Source organism: Rana temporaria, chromosome 1 (genome assembly GCF_905171775.1).
Source record: "Rana temporaria chromosome 1, aRanTem1.1, whole genome shotgun sequence".
Taxonomy (NCBI): domain Eukaryota; kingdom Metazoa; phylum Chordata; class Amphibia; order Anura; family Ranidae; genus Rana; species Rana temporaria.
The window spans coordinates 213532352-213560087 of NC_053489.1; the positions used below are offsets into that span (position 1 = coordinate 213532352).

Below are 27736 nucleotides of genomic sequence, written 5' to 3' on the forward strand. Positions count from 1 at the left end.
CTGCTCACCATCCTACCCTGCTTGCTCACCATCCTGTCCTCACTGCTCATCATCCTGCCCTCCCTGCTCACCATCCTACCCTGTTTGCTCACCATCCTGTCCTCACTGCTCATCATCCTGCCCTCCCTGCTCACCATCCTACCCTCCTTGTTCACCATCCTACCCTCCCTGCTCAGCCCCTCTCTCCAGACACACAGCTACCAACCATCCCCCTCCACTATGCACTATGCAGCCTGTGATTGGCCAGCCCGAGCAAGCTGAAACATAAACAAACAGAGAAGACAGGCGGCTCCAGACACACAGACTAGTCCGAATGTAGCCAGCGTCACCCCGATCGGATGGTAGAGATCATACAGGAGCTGGCGGCCAGTGACAGTCATCAGAGAGCAGGCACACAGCGGGAGGTGCAGGCAAGTGACAGTTCAGCACCAGCGGCGGAGCGGACAGCTCCCTCCCAGCACATTCATAGAGGACTACGTGCGCTGCGCCTGGTGCTGTGCCCAGCGTGTGCCCACCTACCTGCTACACATCTCTGAATAGATGACAATGCTGGAACATGGTGGCATGCTAGGCTAGTTTCATTGCACACAGCATAGCTGGCACCTGTGTACCCAGTGGGCACGTTGCACAGGGTGGAGACAGGTGATGGGTGGTCGGCTGAGCAGACAGAGCAGTCTGGAAGATGATCAGGAGGAGGTGGTAGACCCAGGGCCCCTGAGAGCAGAGCCCAGCAGCTCTCGAAGTACTGATTTTGCTCTTACATCGCTGATCCTGAACTCGGAGAGGATCCCTGGGGTGTTACGGAAGAATAAACCGCCTCCGTACGGAAGGAGGGCGGCATGGATACGGGACATTCAGGCGGTGCTCCGGGACCACAAGCAGGAGCGGGCGATGCATATCCTCAAAATGCTTCGCAAGGTAAGGCCACCCTGAAAACTCTACCTGTCATCTACCATATCATAGGTGTGCACAGCCTATCGCATTGGGGTGTGCACCCCAAAGCTCAAACACATGCGTGTGTATATACTGACGGTGTTAGTAGGGCAGAGATTGGTTTCAGTAGGGCAGTGGGTGATGTCAGTAGTTTTTTTTTACAATTTTTTTTTTTAGGAGCCCCATTAGGGAGCTTTGGTGAAATATCAGGGGTCTGAACAGGGGGAATCTGCACCACACGGGGTGATTAGGGTGTGCCCAGGCACACCTTGTGCGCACGTCTATGTACCATATACAAACCACTCTCCGTCCTAGGGTCACTATACATCAGGGGTCTCCAAACTGATGTATAGTGCTTGCCTTTATCTGGCCCTTGGGGTACTTTTCCTTCCACTGATACAAGACACTATTCCTCCCACTGACACCAACAATGGAACACTATTTCTCTCATTGAAGCCAATGATGGGGCACTATTAATCCTACTGACACCAATAATGGGGCACTGTTCCTCAAACTGACACCAACAATGGGACACTATTATTCCCACTGACACCAATGATAGGGCACTATTACTGTAGACTGTGCATCTCTGGAGCATATCTCTAGCTGAGCCTTTGTTGTGATTAATTTCACCTATACCCGGTTGGTTAGTGGAATAAGGATCATTAGTGGATCGGATAGGAGGAATCTTTTGTCTTATCACCTCATTAATTCTTGTATGTGTATATCCCATACACTGATGGTGAGGGTCAGTTTTTTTGGGTGTTGGTGACGGCTTTCTTCACTTTTAAACACATGGCTTCTCTCCTTTGATGGACTATAGTTGGATCCACATTTATTTAACTTCATGATTTTGGAGTGATTTTACATGAATTTCTGTATAATACTACCACTTTTTAGCGCTACACCCCTACCCCCCACTATTACTGACACCAACAATGGGGCATTATTCCTCCCACTGACACCAACAATGGGGCACTATTCCTCCCACTGACACCAACAATGTGGCACTATTCCTCCCACTGACACCAACAATGGGGTACTATTCCTCCCACTGACACCAACAATTGGAGCACTATTCCTCCCACTGACACCAACAATGGGGCACTATTCCTCCCACTGACACCAACAATGGGGCACTATTCCTCCCACTGACACCAACAATTGGAGCACTATTCCTCCCACTGACACCAACAATGGGGCACTATTCCTCCCACTGACACCAACAATGGGGTACTATTCCTCCCACTGACACCAAGAATGGGGCACTATTCCTCCCATTGACACCAACAATTGGAGCACTATTCCTCCCCCTGACTAATCATATCATTTTTATTGAAAAATGTTTTTACAATTTACCACAATACAAAAACATACAAAACAATTCATCTAGGAATTTTTTTTTTTTTTTAATGAATTTCCTCCATTTAATATAAACAATTCATTGTTTACTCCCACTGACACCATGATAGTTTCGTCTCCCAATGGCCAAAGTCTGGAGGACAGTAAACTGGTCCTGCCATACATACCGTTTTCATCAGGGTATTGCGCGCACCCACGTATAGCGCGCACCCCCAACCTGGAAGGGAAATTTCAGAAAAAAAAAATACTTACAGTTTGAATGCCCCTCGTCTGTGTCTTGCCCGGCGCAGTACACTCGACCACTCTCAGCTTCTAGGAGGCGTCACAGAGCGTGACTGCGAGCGAAGCCGAGCCTGGCCGAATGTACCCGAGTGTACTGCGCTCGGTATATGTCGGCGGCGCAGTTCAAACTCAGTGCGGGAAGCGGGTATCGGCATATATCGCGCACCCACGATTTTCCCCTTATTTTAAGGGGAAAAAAGTGCGCGGTATACGCCGATAAATACGGTACATGTTACAATCCTACCTTACCAATCTTCATACAGTCAACTTTAGATTTACAGAAACTACCTACTATGAGGAACTGATCTATCCCATCGGTCTGTATTTATTCAGGCAGGCCTTTGCACTGCATAGTTGATGGTAGGTCTAAGGGAGATTGTACAATCAGATTGTAACATGGGTGGTGAGCTTTAGATTTACCAAAACGAATGAGAGGACAGACCTAAACAATCAATTCAGTTTGTATGAAATCAGAAAGACCTTTATACTTCATAGTTGATGGTAGATCTAAAGGAGACTGTACAATCAAACTGGTGGCCCTCCAGCTGTTGCAGAACTACAAGTCCCATGAGGCATTGCAAGGCTGACAGTTACAAGTATGACTCCCACAGGCAGAGGCATGATGGGACTTGTAGTTCCGCAACAGCTGGAGGTCCACTAGTTTGACACCCATGGTCAGCCGTACATCTCCTGACACCAGTAAAATTAAAGTGGAATTAAACCCAAAAGCAAAAATTAAATATATTGCAGCTTACCAAAAATTAGATGTGGTGGCTGCATTTGTTTTATCTTAAAGGCTTTTCTCCCCTCTGTTTTCACCTGGTGTTCCTGCCAATTGTACACCTCCTTTATTAGGGCTCTTACAATCTGGATGAAGGAGTAACAGAGACGCCTTTGGAAAGCAGCATTGTCAGTCTGAGGGGAAGTACTGGCTTCTGATTGTATTGCCTATTCCAGTTGCAGATGAAGCAGTCAAGAGACTTTCCATTCAGCACTCTGCTTTCTCCTTGAATCATGTCATGCATGGTGGTGGAAGGATTTGTAGGGCAAGACAGCCTCGGGCATTCTGGAGTTCTGGTTTCTGACTTCATTGCCTATTTAAGTGTGGTGGAAAAGCCCAAATATTTTTCTTTTAATGCACTGGATCATTGAGGAAAATGTTACCCCTATTTTTTACTGTGGGCCCTTCCCTTAAAAATGTACCTGCTAATAAGTAGAAACATCAAACGTCACTTTAAATTTAAGCTGGCCATATACTGATTGAAATTTGGCGGGTTTGACAGGTACCAGACGGATGTTGATCATTGTGCGGCTGTCCCCACTTGTCATAAACGTTCTGGCTACCATAGCACACCATTTATACCCAACATACAGCCAATGGAACAATTCACACCTCACCACCTTTATTTGGATTTAAATGGCCATAGCAACCTATTTATTAAATAATCTTTCATAACAATATATATATATTTTATATTACATTTTATGTAAACCATGATAACAAAATAACGTAACTAACTGACCTTATCATAGATCCTAGATTTTTGAAGGCATATGTGAACTAATAACCGGCTGTATCTGCCACCAGCTTGCATAGTAGGACCCCCAGCCGCAATTACACCGCCTCGGGGTCAACTTCTTTCTAAGTTACCATCCAATACAGCTGCAATAACCCATATCACATTACTGCCACACTTATAGGGAAGGTACACCCATACCCGAGATGGGCTCAACCCATTGTTCACAACAACTTTTGACCACCCTACGCCTTCAAAGACCTTGAGACCTCTTTCTGCTGCTATGATATTACCAACCCTTCATTACAGGAACCATTGTCCCAAAACATACACTTTAAAGCGGAGTTTCACCCAAAAATTGAACTTCTGCTTTAAGGGAAGGTGACCCCCTGACATGCCACATTTGGCATGTCATTTTTTTGGGGGGAGGGGGGGCGGAAACCCTCTTTTTAGAGGCTTCCAGCTCCCACTTCCTCCCGGGGCTCCGCGGCGCCGGAAGGAAGTTCACCTTTTCTCCCCTCCCTCTCAGCAATCATCTGGGACACGTCACAGGTCCCAGATGATTGGCCGGCCAGTCACTCACGCATGTGCAGTGCATGCCCAGCTGTGAAGCCACAGCCGGGCGCTCACAGTAGTGGTGCCGGCGCTGCAGTGAGCAGGGGGAGAGGAGCAGGGCTTTGTTCCCCCGCATAGCTGGAACCTGGGACAGGTAAGTGTCCGATTATTAGGCTTCATTTCCAGGGACGTTTTTGGACGTTTTTACAGCCACTTTTCTGAGCTTTTTTTGCAGCTTAAAAACTGCTCTCCATGTTAGTCTATGGCCTCATGCCCACCATGACGTTTTTGAGCTGTAGATGGCTGAGCCGTTTTTAAGCTGCAAAAAAAAAACAGGACCAGTGCGTTCTGAAGCTCCAGCCTAAGAGCTGTAAAAACGCCAGACGTTCAAAAACGCTAAAAACCGATACCGCATCGTTTTTGAGCTCCAGCTCAAAAAAAACAAAAAAACCATGGACAGACGTTTTTAAGCTTTAAAAAAGGCTACAAAAAGTGGCTGTAAAAACGTCCATGGAAATGAAGCCTTAAAAGTCAGCAGCTGCAGTATTGGTAGCTGCTGACTTTTAATTTGTTTTTTAAGTCGGAACTCTTAAAAAAACTCTAAAACCCCAAATAAATGCACCCCCAAAAAACAGCACAAGACCACATATGTAATAGATCTCTGACCTAAGGCATACCAATACTGTTTCAAAATGGCAAAAATAACAAATGCAGTGCTTCCCAAAAAATAAAGGTTCCTAATAACATGCGTTTAAAAATGTCATATGTATGTTAAATACACCATACAGCAGTATGTCATTGGTGAGCGCAACAGTACGTACATAGGCCAGTGTGGTTACATGTGCCAACCGCTGATTGGAGATTAATTTCAATGATTGTCCACTTCAGATGAATTTATTTAGTATCAGTTAAAGAGGTTGTAAAGGTACATTTTTTTTCCTAAATAGCTTCCTTTACCTCAGTGCAGTCCTCCTTCACTTACCTCATCCTTCCATTTTTGCTTTTAAATGTCCTTATTTCTTCTGAGAAATCCTCACTTCCTGTTCTTCTGTCTGTAACTCCACACAGTAATGCAAGGCTTTCTCCCTGGTGTGGAGTGTCGTGCTCGCCCCCTTCCTTGGACTACAGAACTACGTTGCAGATAGAGAAAGGAGCTGTGTGTTAGTGGGTGTCCTGACTCTCCTGTAGTCCAAGGGAGGGGGCGAGCACGACACTCCACACCAGGGACAAAGCCTTGCATTACTGTGTTTAGTTACAGACAGAAGAACAGGAAGTGAGGATTTCTCAGAAGAAATAAGGACATTTAAAAGCAAAATGGAAGGATGAGGTAAGTGAAGGAGGACTGCACTAAGGTAAAGGAAGCCATTTAGGAAGAATAAAAATGTACTTTTACAACCCCTTTAAGGTAAAAAAGTCCTCATGTAACTTGGAGACTTCAAAACACTTTTTGTTTGTTTTTTGGGGGGTATTAATCTACTGTAGACTACCGATATATCTAGCAGGTCCTAATTTGGTTTAGTTCTTAAATTCTTCTTCTCATCAGTGCCCTATCTTTGCTATATGACCTTGGTCCTGAGTGTGATGACCTCCCCTTTTACTGTCTTTGTAGGACCTAGGGCTGGAGGGTACATTCCTAAATGACATCCTATATAGACATGTCACCTTCCTCAACCTGGTGGACCCCATCTCCCATGAACTGCTGCTTAGCCTGGCCAGGGAACTGCAATGCCCCAGGAAGGTAAGAGTTAGTGCATTTTAGTATGTCTGTACAGTATATAGTCTGTATATAGTATAATAATCATCAGCTATGTGTCTGTTGGAAATCATGCATATTATAAGCACGACAACCTGTTCAATCAGGGGACTTGCCTGATTGCTGCATAATTAGGTTTTGAATATTTATATTCTAAAAAAAAAAAATACATATATGCAATGCAAGACTGTTATTTCCTTTAGAGGTGTGAAATAAAAACGAAAAAAAAAAACAACAAAAAAACAATAGGTTTATATTTGTATTTCACTTAGTCCATCCAGTGTGTTTCTCAGCTTTTCCTGTGCTTGGAGGGAAAACCTTCCAGAAACACCAAGCCTGGTACAGAATATCAATGATAAGAACATAGAAGAGTTAGCGAGGGTGGAGACTGATAGGGGAGTGACTGAGGAGGAAACAAGCAGAGATAGGAGGGGTGGTGGGGAATCAGACACTGATAGGGACACGGTAAGAAGAAAGGAATGACAAATGCTGTGAACAACACAATTTGACCGACATGTTGAATACAGTAACTGAATACATTGGTGCTTATTAGAATAAAATGACCAAAGTATTAAAGAATGCAGGAATGCAATGGGTAGGGAAAGGATGCAGTCTGACGTAAAATCTTGTCTTTGCAGACAAGCTGGCAAAGTGAAATATCTGTCTTTGTTCTTCATATTAAATCCTCTGTACTGGCCTTCAAGAACTCTAAACCTAGGGGAAAATATAGATATGTCTATCTATATGTCTATCTATATGTCTATCTATCTATCTATCTATCTATCTATCTATCTATCTATCTATCTATCTATCTATCTATCTATCTATCTATCTATCTATCTATCTATCTATCTATCTATGGTACAGTTTAATAAATACATCTGGGAACTCATTTTCTAAACCAAGACTTATGCCGTGTACACACGATCATTTTTCGGCATTAAAAAAAACGACGTCCTATCTCCCCGGCTGAACTTTTGGCGACTATTAAGTCTCTTCCCTCTGGCAAGAGTCCGGGCCCTGACGGGTTCACGAAGGCGTATTATGCAAAAAAATTTGATACACTGCAGGCCCCCTTGTGCACCCTCCTTAACTCACTGGCGTCTGGTGGCCAACTCCCTAGGGAGACCTTGTTGGCACACATAACGGTGCTTCCGAAGGACGGTAAGGACCCTACCCAACCTCAGAGTTATCGCCCGATCTCTCTTTTGAATACGGACCTCAAAATGTTTTAAAAAATTCTGGCTAACCGGTTAAAACCTCTCCTCCCTGACATGGTACACGCTGACCAGGCTGGTTTTATACCGGGACAGGAAGCTAGAGATAACTCGAACAGGGCTATACAGCTGATCCACTGGGCGCATACACGCGATCGGATGCCTCCATACTTGATACTGTCCACCGACGCGGAAAAGGCATTCGATCGCATGGACTGGCGGTTCCTCAGCGCGGTCCTAGAAAAGTCAGGGTTGGGCCCACGCATGTTAAGCTGGATCTCTACGCTTTATGTCTCCCCCACAGCACAGGTTAAGGTGAACGGTGGTCTCTCGGCAGGGTTCCCTATCCGGAATGGCACGAGACAGGGGTGTCCGCTCTCGCCCCTCTTGTTCGCCTTGGTCCTGGAACCATTGCTGCAAAGGGTCAGATCAAACCCCAACATCAGAGGAGTGAATGTAGGCTCCCTAGAACACAAGCTCTCTGCTTATGCAGATGACATATTGTTCCATGTGGTAGAGCCCCTTGTCTCTCTGCCAGTCTTGATGGATGAATTAAGGGAGTATGGGGAGGTATCGAACTTCAAGATAAACTATGCGAAATCCGAGATACTACCTGTCACTGTCCCTCCCGCCCTAGTGTCCTCTTTGAGGGACTCTTTCCCCTTCAGTTGGTCCGCCTCCTCCATGAAGTACTTAGGGATCCAGCTTACTACCTGTCTAGACTCACTTTACTCCCAGAACTATATCCCTCTTCTGAAAAAGACTTCTCAGGACTTGCAGACTTGGGACAGGACAATGTTCACTTGGGTGGGACGGACGAACATCCTGAAAATGACTTTTCTGCCCCGAATCCTATTCCTCCTACAAATGATACCGATACGATTACCAAAACGTTTTTTTGCAGAACTACGAAGTCTCTTTACTAAATTTGTGTGGGGGGGTAGAAGACCTAGACTGGCGATGATGATCTTGCAAGGGTCCAAACTAAGGGGAGGCTTGGGAATACCAAATATTCTCAGGTATTATCAGGCGATTGCACTACAGCGCATCCTGAACTGGAAGTTTCATACGTCCCTTAAGTTGTGGGTCCCTTTGGAGAAGACGATGGCGGGACGGGACTTGTCCTACGCACCCTGGGTCCCGACGGACAGTAGGGGGCTCTCTGACTGGGTTTCCCCGCTGACGGCTCACTCTTCCTGCTCCATGTCCCCTCCATCCCTCTGTCACAATATAAACGTAGTGCTCTTCCCCACCTCCTCAATGCGGCAAAAAGACTTATTCCGATTCATTGGAAAAGTTCACACATTCCAAGTGAACAAGACTGGTTGAGGAAGGTGGGGGAGATCATGGAAGCGGAGGATTGGCTGGCTACTTGCAGGGACACCCGCGAAAAATTTGGGGTCACCTGGGCAGAATGGAAAGCCCACGTACATGACACGGCTTTGCTCTCCTCCAGTCTGGATGAGGCACTACTTGTGCTAGCAGATCCCTCCTTTGGGGAACTTGTCCGGGCGCATCATCAGTCTGACTCCTGAGACCCCACGTAGATGGGGGTCCATTAAGTCGGCGAGTCTGGTGAGTGCTGATCCACTTGTCTTCTCATTTCCCCTTTTTCCACTCTTCCTGTCCCTTTTCTTGGCTTTCATTCTGATTCTCTATTCTTTGCTTCCTTCCCCCCTCCCAACTGTTTAATGTATAACTATTTGTTTATTATTGGGACCACTGGTGCAACCTCCACTCTGTTTGGCTAGTCCCGCCATCTCAGGCCTGTCACGGTTGGCATGTAGTAGAGGGAGCCATTCTGTTGCCTGCTGGGGGGCGGGGACACAGGGATACACACCCCCCATTAATATGGGGGGAGACCTGCCCATGTGGATCGAATGTCCCGGGCGGGCGGTGTGTCCTCCTGTCCCTGCATTGCTGTGGTTCCAATGCTTCCGAGCATGCATCGACTTGATTCTGAGCATGCGTGGTTTTTAGTCCGTCGGAATTGCATCTAGATGAACGTAAATTTCGCTAGAAATTTTTTTCAAAGGAAAAATTGAGAACATGTTCTCTATCTAATTCCCTCGGAATTTCCGACAGAAAAAGTCTGATGGGGCATTCACATGGACGGATTATCCGATTAAAAGCTTCCTTCTGACTTTTTCCGTCAGAAATTCCGCTCGTGTGTACAAGGCATAACTGTTTATTCCTGGGTCCACTAAGCTTTACCTACACTACCAGCACAGAGTACCCTCCCCTTTATTTTCTTTATTACTACTTGTTTAAATATGTTTCGTACTGTAAGTCATTCATTGCTACAATTTTTGTCTCACATCTCACCATTACTTGTTTGCCCTGGGTCCTTATCCATGCATATTAATGTTGTCTTCTGTCACATATTAAACAACTCGATGTCTTGAATTGGAATGCACATGGCCTAAATAATAAGTTTCAATGATATACTGTACTGTATAGTCCTGAATTACATAAGTAACAGCACCCAGACATTGTGATCCTTCAGGAAACACATCTTTCTGGCACTATTCTATAGAACTCCATAGAAGTGTCAATCTAGTGTCACTATCTGACTTTGGCATTTATATGGAACTATAAAAGGGCAGCATTTTCACATAAAACGCTTACATTCTCTACTTATTGGGGAGTCTTAGCACTTCCATACCTGCATAAATAATATAGCCCAAGTCTTCCTGATGTTCAAGTGGTTTGTTAAAAGTGATACCCATTAGGCACAAGTACTTGGATTATACCTGTATGCATGGCCCAAAATAACTGCTCTATTAGCTTTTAAGGCCAGGTTCACACTAGTGCGACACGACACTCTTCCTACTATGGATACAACTTTACCCAACTTTAATGAACGGGGATCCGACTTGGATCCCTGCCAATGCCAGGCACTGTGTTTGGTATAAATCTTGAGGGGAATTCCACACCAAATTTTAAATAAAAAACCGGCATGGGCTCCCCCTCCAGAAGCATACCAGACCCTTGGGTCTGGTATGGATTTAAAGGGGAACCCCTACACCGAAAAAACGGTGTGGGGGTCCCCCGAAATCCATACCAGACCCTTATCCGAGCACGCAGCCTGGCCGGTCAGGAAAGGGGGTGGGGACAAGCGAGCGCCCCCCCTGCCCCAAAGCACCTACCCCCCATGTTGAGGGCATGCGGCCTGGTACGGTTCAAGAGGGGGGCGCTCGCTCGTCCCCACCCCATTTCCTGACCTGCAGGGCTGGGTTCCCCTTTAAATCCACACCAGACCCAAGGGCCTGGTATGCTCCTGGAGGGGGAACCCATGCCGGTTTTGTATATAAAATTTGGCGTGGAGTTCCCCCTCAAGAGCAGCAGAGCACAAGTCGCATGCCAAAGTCGGAACATGCAAGACGGCATTCCGACTTCAATGATATTCAATGGGCTGAAGTAGGATCAACGTCGGACCAAAGTAGTACAGGGAGCATTTTCAAAGTCGGTCCGACATGTGTCGGACCAGTTAAGATGGCTCCCATAGGGAAACATTGATTTTCACACGTCATGCGACATGAGCTCCCAAAGTCGGAGCGTTTGTCAGACCAGTGTGAACCCGGTCTAAGGCTGGGTTCACACTATATTACACGACAGCAGTACGACTTTCATCCAACTTTGCTCTGCGACATCTGTCCTACATTGGTCCTACATTGGTCCTACATCCAATCAACTTTCATGAACAGGATACTACTTTGATCCGAATTTGTGATAGTCTGACTTGTTCTTTGACCAATCAAAGCAATCCCAGAGTGAGATAGTCCTTTTTCCTGCTGCTGTAATCACATGTCGGATGTCAAAAGTTGGATGGTAAGGACAAGGCTCCTACTCTGGTCCGACTTCAATGATATTCAATGGGTTGAAGTAGGATCAATGTCGGACCAAAGTAGTACAGGGAGCATTTTCAAAGTCGGACCGACTTGTGTCAGACCAGTTAAGACGACTCTCATAGGGAAACATTCATTTTCACACGTCATGCGACATGAGCTCCCAATGTCGGAGCGTTTGTCAGACAAGTGTGAACCCGGCCTTAAGGTCAAAGCTGCACTCAATCTCATCAGCTGTATTTAATCAGGCTACAAATGAGAGGGAATGGGCAGAAATTTTCTATAAAACAGACTGGGATTGCCAAATTAGGTTGGGGGAAACCACAGTTCTCATTGAGTCATCTAAACTTACTGATGTAACTGAATGGCAAATTTCTGGACTGTGGTTTCTTAGTCAACTCCTAGGAAATGTGACACTAAAATCATCACTTACCATACATACACGTAGTTAACTTTTAAACTTTGTAATGGATGGACTTAGGAAACAGCTAACAAGTACGGTAACTTCTATAATTAGTTGATTATTTCCAAGGCAAATTTAAATGTAATATATTAACCCCACCGCTGTGCAACCAATATAAATAAATAAAAGATCCTAGTATCAGCTGCTCACCTCCAATAAATGTGCCTTAATTTGTATCAAAGAATATATTCAGTATATCTATATATAGAAATATATCTATATAAAAGTGAGTACACCCCTCACATTTTTGTAAATATTCTATTATATATTTTCATGTGACAACACTTAAGAAATTACACTTTGCTACAATGTAAAGTACTGAGTGTACAGCTTGTATAACAGTGTAAATTTGCTGTCCCCTCAAAATAACTCAACACACAGTCATTAATGTCCAAACCGCTGGCAACAAAAGTAAGTACACCCCTAAGTGAAAATGTCCAAATCAGGCCTAATTAGCCATTTTCCCTCCCCAGTGTCATGTGACTCGTTAGTGTTACAAGGTCTCAGGTGTGAATGGGGAGCAGGTGTGTTAAATTTGGTGTTATCGCTCTCACTCTCTGAGGCCGGGTTCACATTGGTGCGACACGACACTAGTACTACTTTGGATCCGACTTTGCCTTGCAACTTGAAGTCCGACATATGCCCGACTTTCAATGAACGGGGATCCGACTGCCAATACCAGGCACTGTGTTTGATATGAATCTTGAGGGGAATTCCACGCCAAATTTTAATAAAAAAAACGACATGGGTTCCCCTTCCAGAAGCATACCAGGCCCTTGGGTCTGGTATGGATTTAAAGGGGAACCCCTACACCGATAAAATGGTGTGGGGGTCCCCCGAAATCCATACCAGACCCTTATCCGAGCAGCAGCCCGGCCGGTCAGGAAAGGGGGTGGGGAGGAGTGAGTGCCCCCCTGCCCCAGAGCACCTACCCCCCATGTTGAGGGCATGCGGCCTGGTACGGTTCAAGGGGGGAGCGCTCGCTCGTCCCCACCCCATTTTCTGACCTGCCGGGCTGGGTGGGGGAACCCATGCCGTTTTTTTATTTAAAATTTGGCGTGGAGTTTCCCCTCAAGATCAGCAGAGCACAAGTCGCATGCCAAAGTCGGAGCATGCAAGACGGCATTCCGACTTTGATCCAACTTCAATGATATTCAATGGGCTGAAGTAGGATCAAAGTCGCACCAAAGTAGTACAGGGAGCATTTTCAAAGTCGGTCCGACATGTGTCGGACCAGTTAAGATGGCTCCCATAGGGAAACATTGATTTTCACACGTCATGCGACATGTGCTCCCAAAGTCGGAGCGTTTGTCGGACCAGTGTGAACCCGGTCTAAGGCTGGGTTCAAACTATATTACACGACAGCAGTACAACTTTCATCCTACTTTGCTCTGCGACATCTGTTCTACATTGGTCCTACATCCATCCGACTTTCATGAACAGGTTACTACTTTGATCCGACTTTGTGATAGTCTGACTTGTTCTTTGACCAATCAAAACAATCCCAGAGTGCGATAAAGTCCTTTTACTGCTGCTGTAATCACATGTCGGATGCCAAAAGTCGGATGGTAAGGACAAGGCTCCTACTCTGGTCCGACTTCAATGATATTCAATGGGCTGAAGTAGGATCAATGTCAGACCAAAGTAGTACAGGGAGCATTTTCAAAGTCGGACCGACTTGTGTCAGACCAGTTAAGACGACTCTCATAGGGAAACATTAATTTTCACACGTCATGCTACATGAGCTCCCAATGTCGGAGCGTTTGTTGGACAAGTGTGAACCCGGCCTTAAGATCAAAGCTGCACTCAATCTCATCAGCTGTATTTAATCAGACTACAAATGAGTGGGAATGGGCAGAAATTTTCTATAAAACGGACTGGGATTGCCAAATTAGATTGGGGAAAACCACAGTTCTCATTGAGTCATCTAAACTTACTGATGTAACCGAATGGCAAATTTCTGGACTGTGGTTTCTTAGTCAACTCCTAGGAAATGTGACTCTAAAATCATCACTTACCATACATACACGTAGTTAACTTTTAAACTTTGTAATAGATGGACTTAGGAAACAGCTAACAAGTAACTTCTATAATCAGTTGATTATTTCCAAAGCAAATTTAAATGTAATATATTAACCCCACCGCTGTGCAACCAATATAAATAAATAAATAAATATATAAATGATCCTAGTATCAGCTGCTTACCTCCAATAAATGTGCCTTAATTTGTATCAAAGAATATATTCAGTATATCTATATATAGATATATATCTATATAAAAGTGAGTACACCCCTCACATTTCTGTTAATATTTTATTATATCTTTTCATGTGACAACACTGAAGAAATTACACTTTGCTACAATGTAAAGTAGTGAGTGTACAGCTTGTATAACAGTGTAAATGTGTTGTCCCCTCAAAATAACTCAACACACAGTCATTAATGTCCAAACCGCTGGCAACAAAAGTAAGTAAAGGGGGCTCCCAGATTCCAATAAGCCCCCCGCCCGCAGACCCCGACAACCAACGGCCAGGGTTATCGGGAAGAGGCCCTGTCCTCAACAACATGGGGACAAGGTGTTTTGGGGTGGGGGCGCCCCCCTGCCCCAGAGCACCTACCTCCCCATGTTGAGGGCATGCGGCCTGGCACGGTTAAGGAGGGGGGGGCTGCTCGCTCGTCCGCACCCCCTTTCCTGACCGGCCCGGCTGCTGCTCGGATACGGGTCTGGGATGGATTTTAGGGGGAATCCCCATGCCGTTTTTTCGGCGCAGGGGTTCCTCTTTAAATCCGCACCAGACCCATGAGCCTGGTATGCTCCTGGAGGGGGAACCCATGCCGTTTTTTTAGTTAAAATTTGGTGTGGAGTTCCCCCTCAAGATCAGCAGAGTACAAGTCGCATGCCAAAGTCGGAGCATGCAAGACAGCGTTCCGACTTTGATCCAACTTCAATGATATTCATTGGAGTGAAGTAGGATCAAAGTCAGACCAAAGTAGTACAGGGAGTATTTTCAAAGTCGCTCCGACATGTGTCGGACCAGTTAAGACGGCTCCCATAGGGAAACATTCATTTTCACATGTCATGCGACATGAGCTCCCAATGTCGGAGCGTTTGTCGGACTAGTGTGAACCCAGCCTCATACTGGTCACTGGAAGTTCAACATGGCACCTCATGGCAAAGAACACTCTGAGGATCTGAAAAAAATTATTGCTGCTCGACATAAAGATGGCCTAGGCTATAAGAAGATTGCCAAGACCCTGAAACTGAGCTGCAGCACAGTGGCCAAGACCATACAGCAGTTTAACAGGACTCACTCAAAACAGCCCTCACCATGGTCGACCAAAAAAGTTGCGTGAACATGCTCAGAGCCATATCCAGAGGTTGTCTTTGGGAAATATACATATTAGTGCTGCCAGCAATGCCACAAAGGTTGAAGGGGTGGGGGGTCAGCCTGTCAGTGCTCAGACCATACGCCGCACACTGCATCAAATTTGTCTGCATGGCTGTCATTCCAGAAGGAATCCTCTTCTAAAGATGATCCACAAACAAGCTGAAGACAAGCAGACTAAGGACATGGATTACTGGAACCATGTCCTTTGGTCTGATCAGACCAAGATAAACATATTTGGTTCAGATGGTGTCAAGCGTGTGTGGGGGCAACCAGGTGAGGAGTATAAAGACAAGTGTGTTTTGCCTACCATCAAGTATGATGGTGGAAGTGTCATGGTCTGAGGCTGCATGAGTGCTGCCGACACTGGGTAACTACAGTTTGTTGAGGAAACCATGAATGCCAACATGTACTGTGACATACTGAAGCAGAGCACGATTCTCTCCCTTCGGAGACTGGGCCACAGGGCAGTATTCCAACATGATAACGACCCCAAACACACCTCCAAGACGACCACTGCCTTGCTAAAGAAGTTGAGGGTAAAGGTGATGGACTGGCCAAGCATGTCTCCAGACCTAAACCCTATTGAGCATCTGTGGGGCATCCTCAAACGGAAGGTGGAGGAGCACAAGGTCTCTAACGTCCACCAGCTCTGTGATGGCATCGTGGAGGAGTGGAAGAGGACTCCAGCGGCAAGAGGGTTAGGGCAATGCTGGAAAATAATGGTGGCCTCACAAAATATTGACACTTTGGGCCCAATTTGGACATTTTCACTTAGGGGTGTACTCACATTTGTTGGCAGCGGTTTAGACATTAATGGTTGTGTGTTGAGTTATTTTGAGGGGGACAACAAAATTACACTGTTATACAAACTGTACACTCACTACTTTAGCAAAGTGTCTTTTTTTTTTTTTTTTATCGACCCATTGGCCAGCCTAAGATAACAATTTCGGTGACAACTGCAATGAGTAAAAATTTGTCATTTTACAATTTTTGTTTGTTTTCTCGTGCATATCTAAAAAAATATAAATAATAATAATAGGAGCGGTGAGATATAATTTACTACTGTAGTCTCATGCCTGCATTACCTTTGCATAAAGGCAGACCAAAATCATACAGTAAAGTCTGGGACATTTATTAAAAAGAATGGATGTGCACAAATTCACACACACATTTGTAAACATTCGGCAGTGAAATCTGCATTATGTTCTAAATATCGTGTAGTTTGTATCCTTAATTTTCACATTGAGCAAAATAAGTGTCAGAATGTCAAAAACAATATGTAACTTAAGTACCTGTAAATGTAAGCAAATCATTCAACTGTAACTGCAAATGTACATTAATGAGTGACTACTGATAGTGAACGAATAGCTGTACATTTAACTGAAAAATTACTGTGTAAGAGGTTGCATATCCCATGTGTACAATGACACTCTAAAGCCCTGTACACACGATCGGTCCATCCGATGAGAAAGATCTGAAGGACCGTTGTCATAGGTTAACCGATGAAGCTGACTGATGGTCCATCGCGTCTACACACCATCGGTTAAAAAAACGATCGTGTCAGAACGCGGTAACGTAAAACACAACGACGTGCTGAAAAAAATTAAGTTCAATGCTTCCAAGCATGCGTCGACTTGATTCTGAGCATGCGTGGATTTTTAACTGATGGTTGTGCCTACTAACGATCGGTTTTGACCTATTGGTTAGGAATCCATCAGTTAAATTTAAAACAAGTTGGCTTTTTTTTAACCTATGGATAAATAACCTATGGGGCCCACACACGATAGGTTAACCAGAGGACAACGGTCTGATGTACCGTTTTCATCTGTCAAAACCGATCGCGTGTGGGCCCCATAGGTTATTTACACCACTGGCTTATTGGAATCTGAAAGCCCCCTTCAACAAGGGGGCCCTCAGATCCTGCCCCCCTATGTGATTGAGTATGGCCTACCCATTCACCAAAAATGTGTTTTTGACAATTCCGTTATTAAAAAACAATGTCCCCCGATGTACATCCATCTCACGCCACCCACCGCACTGCTGAACCTGAATAAAAAGGGGGGGGAACCTCTGGCCTTGACAAACGCTTCCCGCGGACTGCCTCCTCCTCCGTCACTCCATCATATAGATAAGGGGTGGAGTCACCCGATGATGTCAGCTGGTGGCCCCGCCCCATGTGACATCGCCGCCCGGGACATGCGGGGTCAATGACATCAGGGCGGAGCCACTCATACCCCTTACTCTTTCACATAGGGGGGGCGGGAATGAGGTCCCCGGCCCGAAAGCACCCATCCCATGTTGAGGGCACGCTGTTTTTTTCCATCAACATGGTATCAAGGTGCTTTGGGGTCGGCCCCTGCCCACCGGATGGATGGCAAACGTATCCCCATCCATCTGTTTTTAGCGGACTGGATATATGTCCACTGACATCCGCCGCCCCATAGAGAACAATGGGTGGTCCGATCGGGTCCACCTGAAAAACAGACAGGCAGACCCGTTCAGTTCGCTGGTGTGGAAGGGGCTAAAATGTTGCTGTTTTTTGTTTGTTTTGGGGTGTAAAGAAGGGTTATTTTTAATTATTTATTTTGCTGTCTTTATTCCTGCTTTTGTTCCCCCATGGGGAGGTTCACTTTCTCTATTTGTCGGTCACTGGGACAGGAAACGGGTATTGTTCACAAGGCCTTGTTCACACAGCTGATTACTTGCAATCCCCATGCAGGGCCATGTTTTTTCCAGAACAGGGACGCACAGGTGTTACAGGCATTCCCATGCCAGCAGTCCCATAGATGTCTATTGGGACACAGCCACTGCGTCTCAATGTGACATTGGTGCGGGTGCACTGAACACACCCAGGGTGAATTCAGGGACCAGCACAGATGTCATTCTTGGATACAGTGACTGTGTTCGTGCAGCCATGTGTCCCACATTATTTTTCCAGTACATCTCCATGTGTGCAAAACACGTCCCTGTACATGGCACTAGGGGTGCAACGGATCCTCATTGATCCGTGATCTGTACGGATCAACACCTTCGGGTCTGCACACATGTGATCCGTGGGCCTCCTGGTCCTGCATCGCCCATAGGAAGGGCTGCGGCTTCAGCCTACCTCCTGGAGCGGCCGCCATCTTGCTCCACTCGGCGACAGCCTAGGTGAGCTCCCTTGCCTTCCTTGACTGCCCACAGTGCCCAGTGTTCTGTCCTACCCTGGAACGGCCTCCAGGCTGCCTGTGGCGGCTACCGAAGAGCCTCCACATCCTGCCTCTACTTTGAGGAAGGAATTAGTCCACACACAGTGTGGTCATGGTGAGCGGAGTAACGGAGGAGCTTGAATGCCCCACGTCATTTAAATCCCCTGTTTTGTCTTTTTTTTTTTTTGCTGATCCGAAAAATGATCCGATCCGTGACTCTGATCCGAGAAACGACCCGAACCATGAGTTTTTTGAACCGTTGCACCCCTACAGGGCACGCAAGTTATCGACCAAGTGAACAAGTCCTAAAGATAAACATGTAGTTGTGGAAGTAAAAGCAGGATGATATCTCCAAACAAGATGTGTTTATCATATCCAACGATTCGATGGTGCTCAGTCTAACTTTCTCAGGGCCAGAACTTTGCATGTAATAAGCACCTTTTGTTTGGGCACATTCTCCTGCTTTAGGACCCATAAGTACATCCACAACTATACTGTACGTTTATTTATTAATGTAATTCTGCTACAGAGCAACAGTGTACGGTGACTACAATCTGGTAATATGCAAACCTTAAAAAATATACTTTCACTATTATATTTTTATTGTATAAAAAAATAAATTTGCAATGTTGTTCTTATGTTTAATACGCTAATAATCCTGCATATTAATGATGTTCTAGTGCATGTTTGTGTTTTTATGAGTACTTATACACATAATTTAAGTTTACATTCTTGTAGGAACATGATTCACTGAAGTCTGCGGACCGTATTTGCCGGCAACTTCATTACCATCTGACCCCACATTCCAAATGGCATAGACACAGTCTACCTCGGAGGAAAAGCATGGCATGGTGAGATGAGAGTGAAAAAGTGGCACCATGGCTCTGTATTGTTAGAAATTTGTAAACCCTTTCAATATACCCAGTGAAGTAATTACCCTCAGGTGATAAAGAGATTAAGCAAATCCTCCTATATGAAGTGTCTATCTGCAGCCTTCTCTTCTCTACAGCTGTTCGAAGTGCAGAATTTGTACAGCTTGTCTGAGCTTTCAGAAAACAGGGGGCAGAGATTTGAAGATATGAATGAAAGCTTAATGGAGGGGAGAGACACCCCTCACACAGGCACAGGAACAGAGCTGAGGCTATCAGTCACAGGATGTGTGCTGGAGATCCCTCCCCTGTCACCTATTTCTTTTAGTGTCAGGAAAACCTGTCAGATGTGACTCATGTAGATAGCAGAGGAACAGAGCAGCAGACAGAAATGTCACTCAGTGCTCTGGATTGAGATAAGCACACACTATATAAAAGGATATGTTATGTTCATATTTCATGTCAGAAGCTCACATCCACTTTAACGCATTGTTGTATAAGCTTTTTTGTAAAGTTATTGGAAATTACATTTTCTTTTATATTTACAGTAATTTATGACTTTCTATAACTGTCAAGCAATTCAATGTTTTCCTCCCTGTACCATGGCAACAATTTAAAGTCAGAATTTCCCAGAATCCTTATCCCTTTTTTCTGTTTTTTTTTTTTTTTTTTTTTTACCCTACAAGAAGCTTTCTTCTTTAGTAAGATATGTGGCCCATTTTATGAAAGGCAGAATCATTTATTTAATGTCCAATTTTAAAGAGTTTAGCAAGAACAAGGGATTGGTTTATGCCAACATAAACAAAGCACAAGGCGGTAAGGATGCACAATAAAGTTTTTTTTTTTTTCCCCAGAACCATTTTATCGTTTTTAAAATAATTAATGACAAGGCTGTCAATGTGTGCCGTTATTTATTATGTCATGACTGTCCATCAGCATGACATGCAGTATTTATGAAGGAAAGGGACATATTTCGTATGCTATTATATTTAAAGCGTAACTCCACTTTTGTGTGGAAAAAAAATAGCAAATAAAAAAATAATAATATACGGTAATTGCGACATTCTGAGAATGCATTGCAATATGGCTACATGGAGCTGTTCTGTACACAGAATGTGTACTGACCACTCCCCAGAAACATCATTTCTTACTTGTATGATTGGCTCATCATTTTTTACAGATGTCTGCCTAAGATTCAAGTCAGATTTTAGGCATCCCCTGCAACAAAAAATACATTTTTGGAGAGATACTTTCAATAGGAACACATTAAGAGCCGGTTCACACAGGGGCGGCACGACTTCGGGGGCGACTCGGCCAGGCGACATGAAGACAACATCTAAGGCGACTTTCAAAATGACTTCTGTATAGAAGTCAATGCAGGTTGCCCTGAGTCGCCTCCAAAGTAGTACAAGAACCTTTTTCTAAGTCGGAGCGACTTGTGTCGCTCCTATTATAATGGTTCTATTCACTAGAATGGGACGCGACTTGTTAGGCGGCTGCATCGCCTGACAAGTCGCCCCAGTGTGAACCGGGTCTTAAAGGGATGTAGGCCCAGCAGATTTCCTCATTAGTGCCCTGCAGCTGCACACCTGACAGTTAATTATGAAACCACTCCCATTAGACCCACTTTGTACAGAGGCACAGACAAACACACATGGATTACTTCAGAATAACAAAAGGTAGGAATCTGCAACAAAGGTTGTTATAATCCTTGTAATGTACATACATCACCCAGAGGGGAATGTTTTTTTTCTCAACAAAAGTGGAGTTACGCTTTAATATAATTCCATAAATGAGAACATTTTATTATTTTTGTAGAATTTAGCCTAAAAGGAAAAATGTAATGACAATGAGAATATGTTTTCAGTATTTCGTACGTAAAGGGTTTTATGCATCTGATCAAAAAGATTGCCTATAGGATTATAAATGGGAAGTGTCAAAATGTGCTACAAGCAGCTGTAGTCCTTAAATGATAAATTGTCACACAATCTTTGTCTATTTCATGCAAATTACAAATGTCTCTTTCTATCTAGAGCCAGCTATGATTACCTAAAGCTGCTGAAAATCTTAGAACGGACCTTGTACTAAAAGGAAATATCTGCTCATAACATCAGGCCTTTAATCAAATTACTGTATGATGGTTTCAATGCACAGCACATAGGCAAGGATGATATTATAATCCTTCCTACGAGATCTTTGGAAGAATTAGGATCTCAAATCTTGTTAGCTACAGAAGCATCTTGAGAGGTTTGTGATATGCTGTTCACAGGATATTACCAGAAGGATTATAACCTCGCCTAGGCATGGAAGCTGTAGTGAGAAAGGTGCTGTATATTTACTAGCTTACTTTCCCAAAGGTGCTTTTTTTTTACTGACATCATACAGCAATTATGCATGAGGCCTGATGTACTGAGCAGACCTTGCCTGTTAGTGCAAGGTCCACTTTAAATGTCACTTCCTTGTAAACGTGCCAACCATAACAGAATTGAGGCCTTTTACTGCCTACACAATTGGTTCTTATTATAATACTGGTCATATGACTATGGCAGATGGACTGTCCCAGTTAGCTCCAAAGGCCCGTACACACGATCGGATATTCTGACAACTATTGTCCGATGGACGTGTTTTGTCGGATAATCCGACCGTCTGACAATTGTCGAAATTTCTGACAACAAACGTTGGATGTTCATGCACTCAAATTGTCCGACAACAAATGTGTTCCGTCGGATTATCTGATCGTGTGTACAGTAATCCGTTGGACTAAAATCCAAAGTACAAACACGCATGCTCCGAACCAATGCTAACCATAAAGCCTCGTACACACAATCAGTCCATCCGATGAAAACGGTCTGAAGGACAGTTGTCCTAGGTTAACCTATGAAGCTGACTGATGGTCCGTCGTGCGTACACACCATCAGTTAAACACAACGACGTGCTGGAAAAAATGAAGTTCAATGCTTCCAAGCATGCGTCGACTTGATTCTGAGCATGCGTGGGTTTTTAACCGATGGTTTTGCATACTAACGATAGGTTTCGACCTATCGGTTGCCATCCATAGGTTAAATTTTAAAGCAAGTTGCCATTTTTTTAACCTAAGGTTAAATAACCTATGGGGCCTACACACGATCGGTTTGGTCTGATGAAAACGGTCCTTCAGACCGTTCTCATCGGTTTAACCTATCACGTGTATGAGGCTTAAGACAACATTAGCAGAATTTGCCCAAAGGCTGGCGCTAAAGAGCAGAAAAAACATGTTGTTTCATGAATGTTGGCTGAAAAAGTTCTTCCGTCTGTATGCAAAACAAGTTCACTGCCAACGCCCTTCGGACAAAAATCCACGGATTTGTCCGATGGAAGTCCGATCGTGTGTATGAGGCTTTAGGAAGTGATTGTTATCCCTGCACAACAATAAGAGGAAAGACTACAATAAAGGTTGCAAAACTCCCTGGGTGGCTCTGTCATCTCCCTCCCCACTAAATATGAAAAGAACCTGGGTGGAAAAATGTCAGATGAATCCAATCAGATGGAGCCATCGTCAGAATACAAGTGAATTTGTCTATCCCCTCCATTTAGCATAGATGAAGTAACCTTTTAATGTTGATAGATACAAGCTGGTGGACTCAAACATTGAAAATCTACACAAATACATCCAGCAAAAACAAACTAACGCGTTTCAGATGCTGTAGCCTTACTCATAGCATAGATGAAAGAACCTGTTTGATTTTTTTGTTCAACCAGCAGGCTAAATTAAAGAAATCTATCAGTGTATGACCAGCTTAAAGTGGAGGTTCACCCTATAAAAAAACTTCTAACATTATATCCAGCCCAGTTCTGCAAATAACATGACACTGACCTTTTTTTTTTCCCCCCCTGTAGATATCGCTTAACCATAGAATTCACCGCGGCTTCCGGGTAGGGAATCCCGCGGGAGTGGGCGTTCCTATTGACATGCCAATCAATTGGCATGCTAAATGACGGCACACACAGCGCGTCACGACTTCCCGAAGGAAGCTCGGGTCTGTTCGGCTCTATTCGGCGCTGGTGCGTAGGCGCCGAATAGAGCCGAGCCGAGCCGACCCGAGCTTCCTTCGGGAAGTCGTGACGCGCAGTGTGAGCCATCGTTTAGCATGCCAATTGATTGGCATGTCAAAAGGAACGCCCACTCCCGCGGTATTCCCTACCCGGAAGCCGCGGTGAATTCTATGGCTAAACCATATCTACAGGGGAAAAAAAAAAAGGTCAGTGTCATGTTATTTGCAGAACTGGGCTGGATATAATGTTAGAATTTTTTTATAGGGTGAACCTCCACTTTAAGGCCCACTGGCTGAATGAAAACAAACCAAAAAAAAAAAAAGATTCCTCCATCCACAAACAAGGTGAATGTAGAAACTAGAGGTAGACCGATATATCGGTCGGCCGATATATCGGCCGATATTTGGCCGTTTTTGTGAAATCGGCATCGGCCGATTTTTGTGAAAGAATCGGCCAATTAGCTGCTAAAGTGTCCGGCCCGCATGGCCGCCTGCCCTGCAGTACTGACCCCACTCCCATGTATCCGATTCCTCCATCTGCACGGCCACCACAGAAGGGACATAGATTTCACTGGCATTGCGCCGCCAGCCGTGCCCCGCCCCCTCCCTCGGCTTGCTGTATTAGGGACAGGGAGAAACAAACAATCATTGGCTTACAACTGCCGCCTGACTCATGTAACTCCCCCAGCAGGAATGTCTTCCTTTCCTGCTGAGGCGGAGCCTGCTGGCATTACACCAAGTTCTAAACAATGATTGGCTGATCAGCTCATCAGCATGCAACCTAGCCTATTAGGTGCATGCAGACAGAATTGGATTATGATACCAGCATGTATGGAGGGTAAGTTGCCCAAATTATGTGCTACTGTGCCCCCCCTGCAGAATTTATTAAAACTCCTTTTAAAAGGGAAACCTGGCTGAGGCTGGCATTGAGAAAATGGATGAGGATGAATTTGGGTGGAAATTAGATACATTGTGGAGATCCTTCTCACAATGTAACTCTCATCCCCACACAGAGTCATCCTCATCCATCTTCACAATGCAACACAATCATCTTCATCCCCACCCAGCACCATCCACCCCACTCCAACGCATCCCCTGCACCATCCATCCCTTTCCACAACACATCCCCACCCACGCGCAGCACCATTCATCCCTCTCCACAACGCATTCCCATCCACCCCTCTCCACAACGCATCACCACAATGCATCCCCACCCATGCCCAGCACCATCCATCCCACTCCACAATGCATCCCCACCCACCCCTCTCCACAATGCATCCCCACCCATGCCCAGCACCACCCACCCCTCTCCACAACGCATCCCCACCCACGCCCAGCACCATCCATCCCTCTCCACAACACATCCCCACCCACGCCCAGCACCATCCATCCCACTCCACAATGCATCCCCACCCACCCCTCTCCACAATGCATCCCCACCCATGCCCAGAACCACCCACCCCTCTCCACAACGCATCTCCTCCCACCCCTCTCCACAACGCATCCCCACCCACGCCCAGCACCATCCACCCCTCTCCACAACACATGGCTGTGGAGGAGGCGGGTACAGAGAGAGGTGGCTGTAGAGGAGTGGGTACAGAGAGGTAGCTTTACAGCCACCTCTGTACCCCCCTCATCCACAACCACTTCTCTGTACCCCCCTCCTCCACAACCACCTCTCTGTACCCCCCTCCTTAAAATGACTAAGATTGTATTATTTTTCTTTTTTAATAATTATGAGGTGGCACTGATGGTCTGCACTGGTGGCCACTAATGAGGTGGCACTGATGGACACTAATGGGCTGAACTGGTACGCACTGATGAGGGGTGAACTGACAGGCTGAACTGGTGGACACTAATGAGGTGGCACTGATGGACACTGATAGGCTACACTGGTGAGCTGCATTGGTGGGCACTGATAGGCTGCACTCCACCTCTCCACCCTAAACAATAACCTCCTCCCCAACCTAGATTTTCTGAGATAAAAAAAAAATCGGCCTAAAATATCGGCTGCAAATATCGGCCTAAAATATCGGCCATCGGCCACCCCAATTTTGAAATATCGGCATCGGTATCGGCCAGAGAAAAACCCATATCGGTCGACCTCTAGTAGAAACCCCCCACCAGCGCACTGTACTCTGACAGCAGCTCCTGCCAAAAAATGTCAGCGTGTCCATTTGACAGAACTTGGTCCAATTAACTTGTGACAAACAGGGAAGGCCACACACAGATAAAAATTGTTGTACAACTGTCTTGAAGATAAAATAATATTACCAGAGCCTTTGGGTAAAGAAAATAAGGCTTAATATACAAAGAACATAACATGACAATGTTAGAGCCGGTTCACACAGGGGCGACTCGTCAGGCGACTCAGCCGCCTGACAAGTCGCGTCCCGTTCTATTCAATAGAACCGTTCTAATAGGAGCGACGCAAGTCGCTCCGACTTAGAAAAAGGTTCTTGTACGACTTTGGGGGTGACTTGCATTGACTTCTATACAGAAGTCATTTTGCAAGTCGCCTCTGAAGTCGTCTTCAGGTCGCCTTGCCGAGTCGCCACCCAAAGTCATGCCGCCGCAGTGTGAACCAGCTCTTAGTAAAGAAGTTACATTTTTGTCTGGCAAATTGTAAACAGTGCTCCACTTGAGTTTACACACAGTTGCTGTCACCATCTGTGGTTACATATATAAACACATAGCACGCAAGAGACTAGAGCAGTTGCAGTATTAGGGATTCAATGTTCTAGTTCACAGGTGTCAAACTGGTGACCCTCCGGCTGTTGCAGAACTACAAGTCCCATGAGACATTGCAAGGCTGACAGTTACAAGCATGGCTCCCACAGGCAGAGGCATGATGGGACTTCCTCAACAGCTGGAGGTCCACCAGTTTGACACCCCTGTGCTACTGACAACGGAATATTGGGTTTATGCATTTAATGCAATGAATTCTGCTTATGCGTGATAGTTTTTATTAACATAAATAAACAATTTTTCTGCTTTATTTGACAGCCTAAAAAGCAGCTTGCAGCAAAAGTCAAAAATAGAGGCATTGGATCTCTCTGGAATCACATTGTCGCCTAGAGATATGCAACGTGTAATACTATATTTGCAGGGCCACGGAGACAGCCTAACGAGCATGGACCTAAGCTTTACCGACCTCACAGACAGTACCTTGGCACAAGCCATGCCTGCTCTTGCAGTCCTCCCCAATCTTACGCACCTTGCACTAAATGGAAACCGGCTTACTTGTGCCACCCTGAAGGAACTCAGCGAAGCCATGAAAGACAGTACCAACTTCCCTTCATTGGCCTGGGTGGACCTGGGCAACAATGTGGACATCTGTTCAATGCCACAGCCTTTGCTTTTAGGATTAAGGCGCCGCCTGTGCCAACATAATCTGCTTCCCACCATCCCTGAGGCCCAGGACAGTGACTTGTCAGAAGGAGGAGTTTCCATGTCTTTCCCACTGCCTTGGGACAGGTGAGGTCCCTCAATGTAGTCAGCACAGAGACAGGGACTGACCACCCCTCCTCACACACCAGTGTTGATTCCATCTAACATAACCAGAGATTGGATGTCACACTCACTGTGCCATAGGTGGTATGTTTTCAGCCAAGGAAGGGGGGCACCAGATAAAGGTACCCCGTAGCCCCACTCATCTTCATCCACCGGCTGAGGAGCCCGGAGGCAAGGCAGCCCATCACAGCTCAGCACCTGCCTCATCACTGCGTGTTCTGTGGATTAATCTCCAAACAAAAGAAGCCCATGATCGCAGCCGGGCGACAGGGACAGAACTGCACTGTCAGGAAAACTGGAAAGAGGGGGGGGTGGGTGATTACCCAAGACCCAGGGTGGGGGGCATTTGCTGGAGAGGCACGATTCTGAGGGAGCAAACAGACGTACTTAATTATGGACAAACTGTGAAATTATAATGAATGCAGCAGTGAACAAAATTAAAATGCTGCACGGCTCAGAGAAGAAGAACGCTGTAAATCTGACAGAGTGCAATAAGTGTAAAGGTTTCCGGGTCGGTAAGAAATGTACTTTGGCCTGACACAGGAATGCACGATCAGCACTTCTCCATTCAATTGCTCCAAACACAGAATTTGTATATTAGGTTCAGCTGTTTTTTGAAGAAGATACACAGAAATGTAATGAAGAATCTATGTGTATTATACTGATAATTCCATTGCTGACACAGACACTTCAATTAGAAAAGCAAGAACTTCTTTATATCATGTTTGAGTATACTGTTAGATATTAATATGATGAAGCCAGGGTAAACAAACCATGCATCACCACAGAACTGTGTATTTCTTACCTTTTTAATTT

At 45.3% G+C, this 27736-nt stretch overlaps 1 protein-coding gene across 1 annotated transcript; it reads left to right on the plus strand.

Annotated features, from left to right (window-relative positions):
* LRRC75B (leucine rich repeat containing 75B) lies at positions 1 to 27237 on the plus strand. The gene is made up of 4 exons (XM_040349394.1): positions 1 to 918; positions 6259 to 6387; positions 19246 to 19358; positions 26414 to 27237. Exons 1-4 carry the CDS (start codon positions 646 to 648, stop codon positions 26886 to 26888), a joined length of 990 nt encoding a protein of 329 aa, XP_040205328.1. The 5' UTR covers positions 1 to 645; the 3' UTR covers positions 26889 to 27237.
* Positions 27238 to 27736: the final 499 nt, after the last annotated feature.

What these genes read in the sequence shown, in the direction of transcription:
- LRRC75B (XM_040349394.1), top strand. Translation starts at nt 646, where the DNA reads ATGGGTGGTCGGCTGAGCAGACAGAGCAGTCTGGAAGATGATCAGGAG. An exon ending in AACTGCAATGCCCCAGGAAG is followed by an intron (nt 6,388 to 19,245) that starts GTAAGAGTTAGT and finishes ACATTCTTGTAG; the next exon opens with GAACATGATTCACTGAAGTC. An exon ending in CGGAGGAAAAGCATGGCATG is followed by an intron (nt 19,359 to 26,413) that starts GTGAGATGAGAG and finishes TTTATTTGACAG; the next exon opens with CCTAAAAAGCAGCTTGCAGC.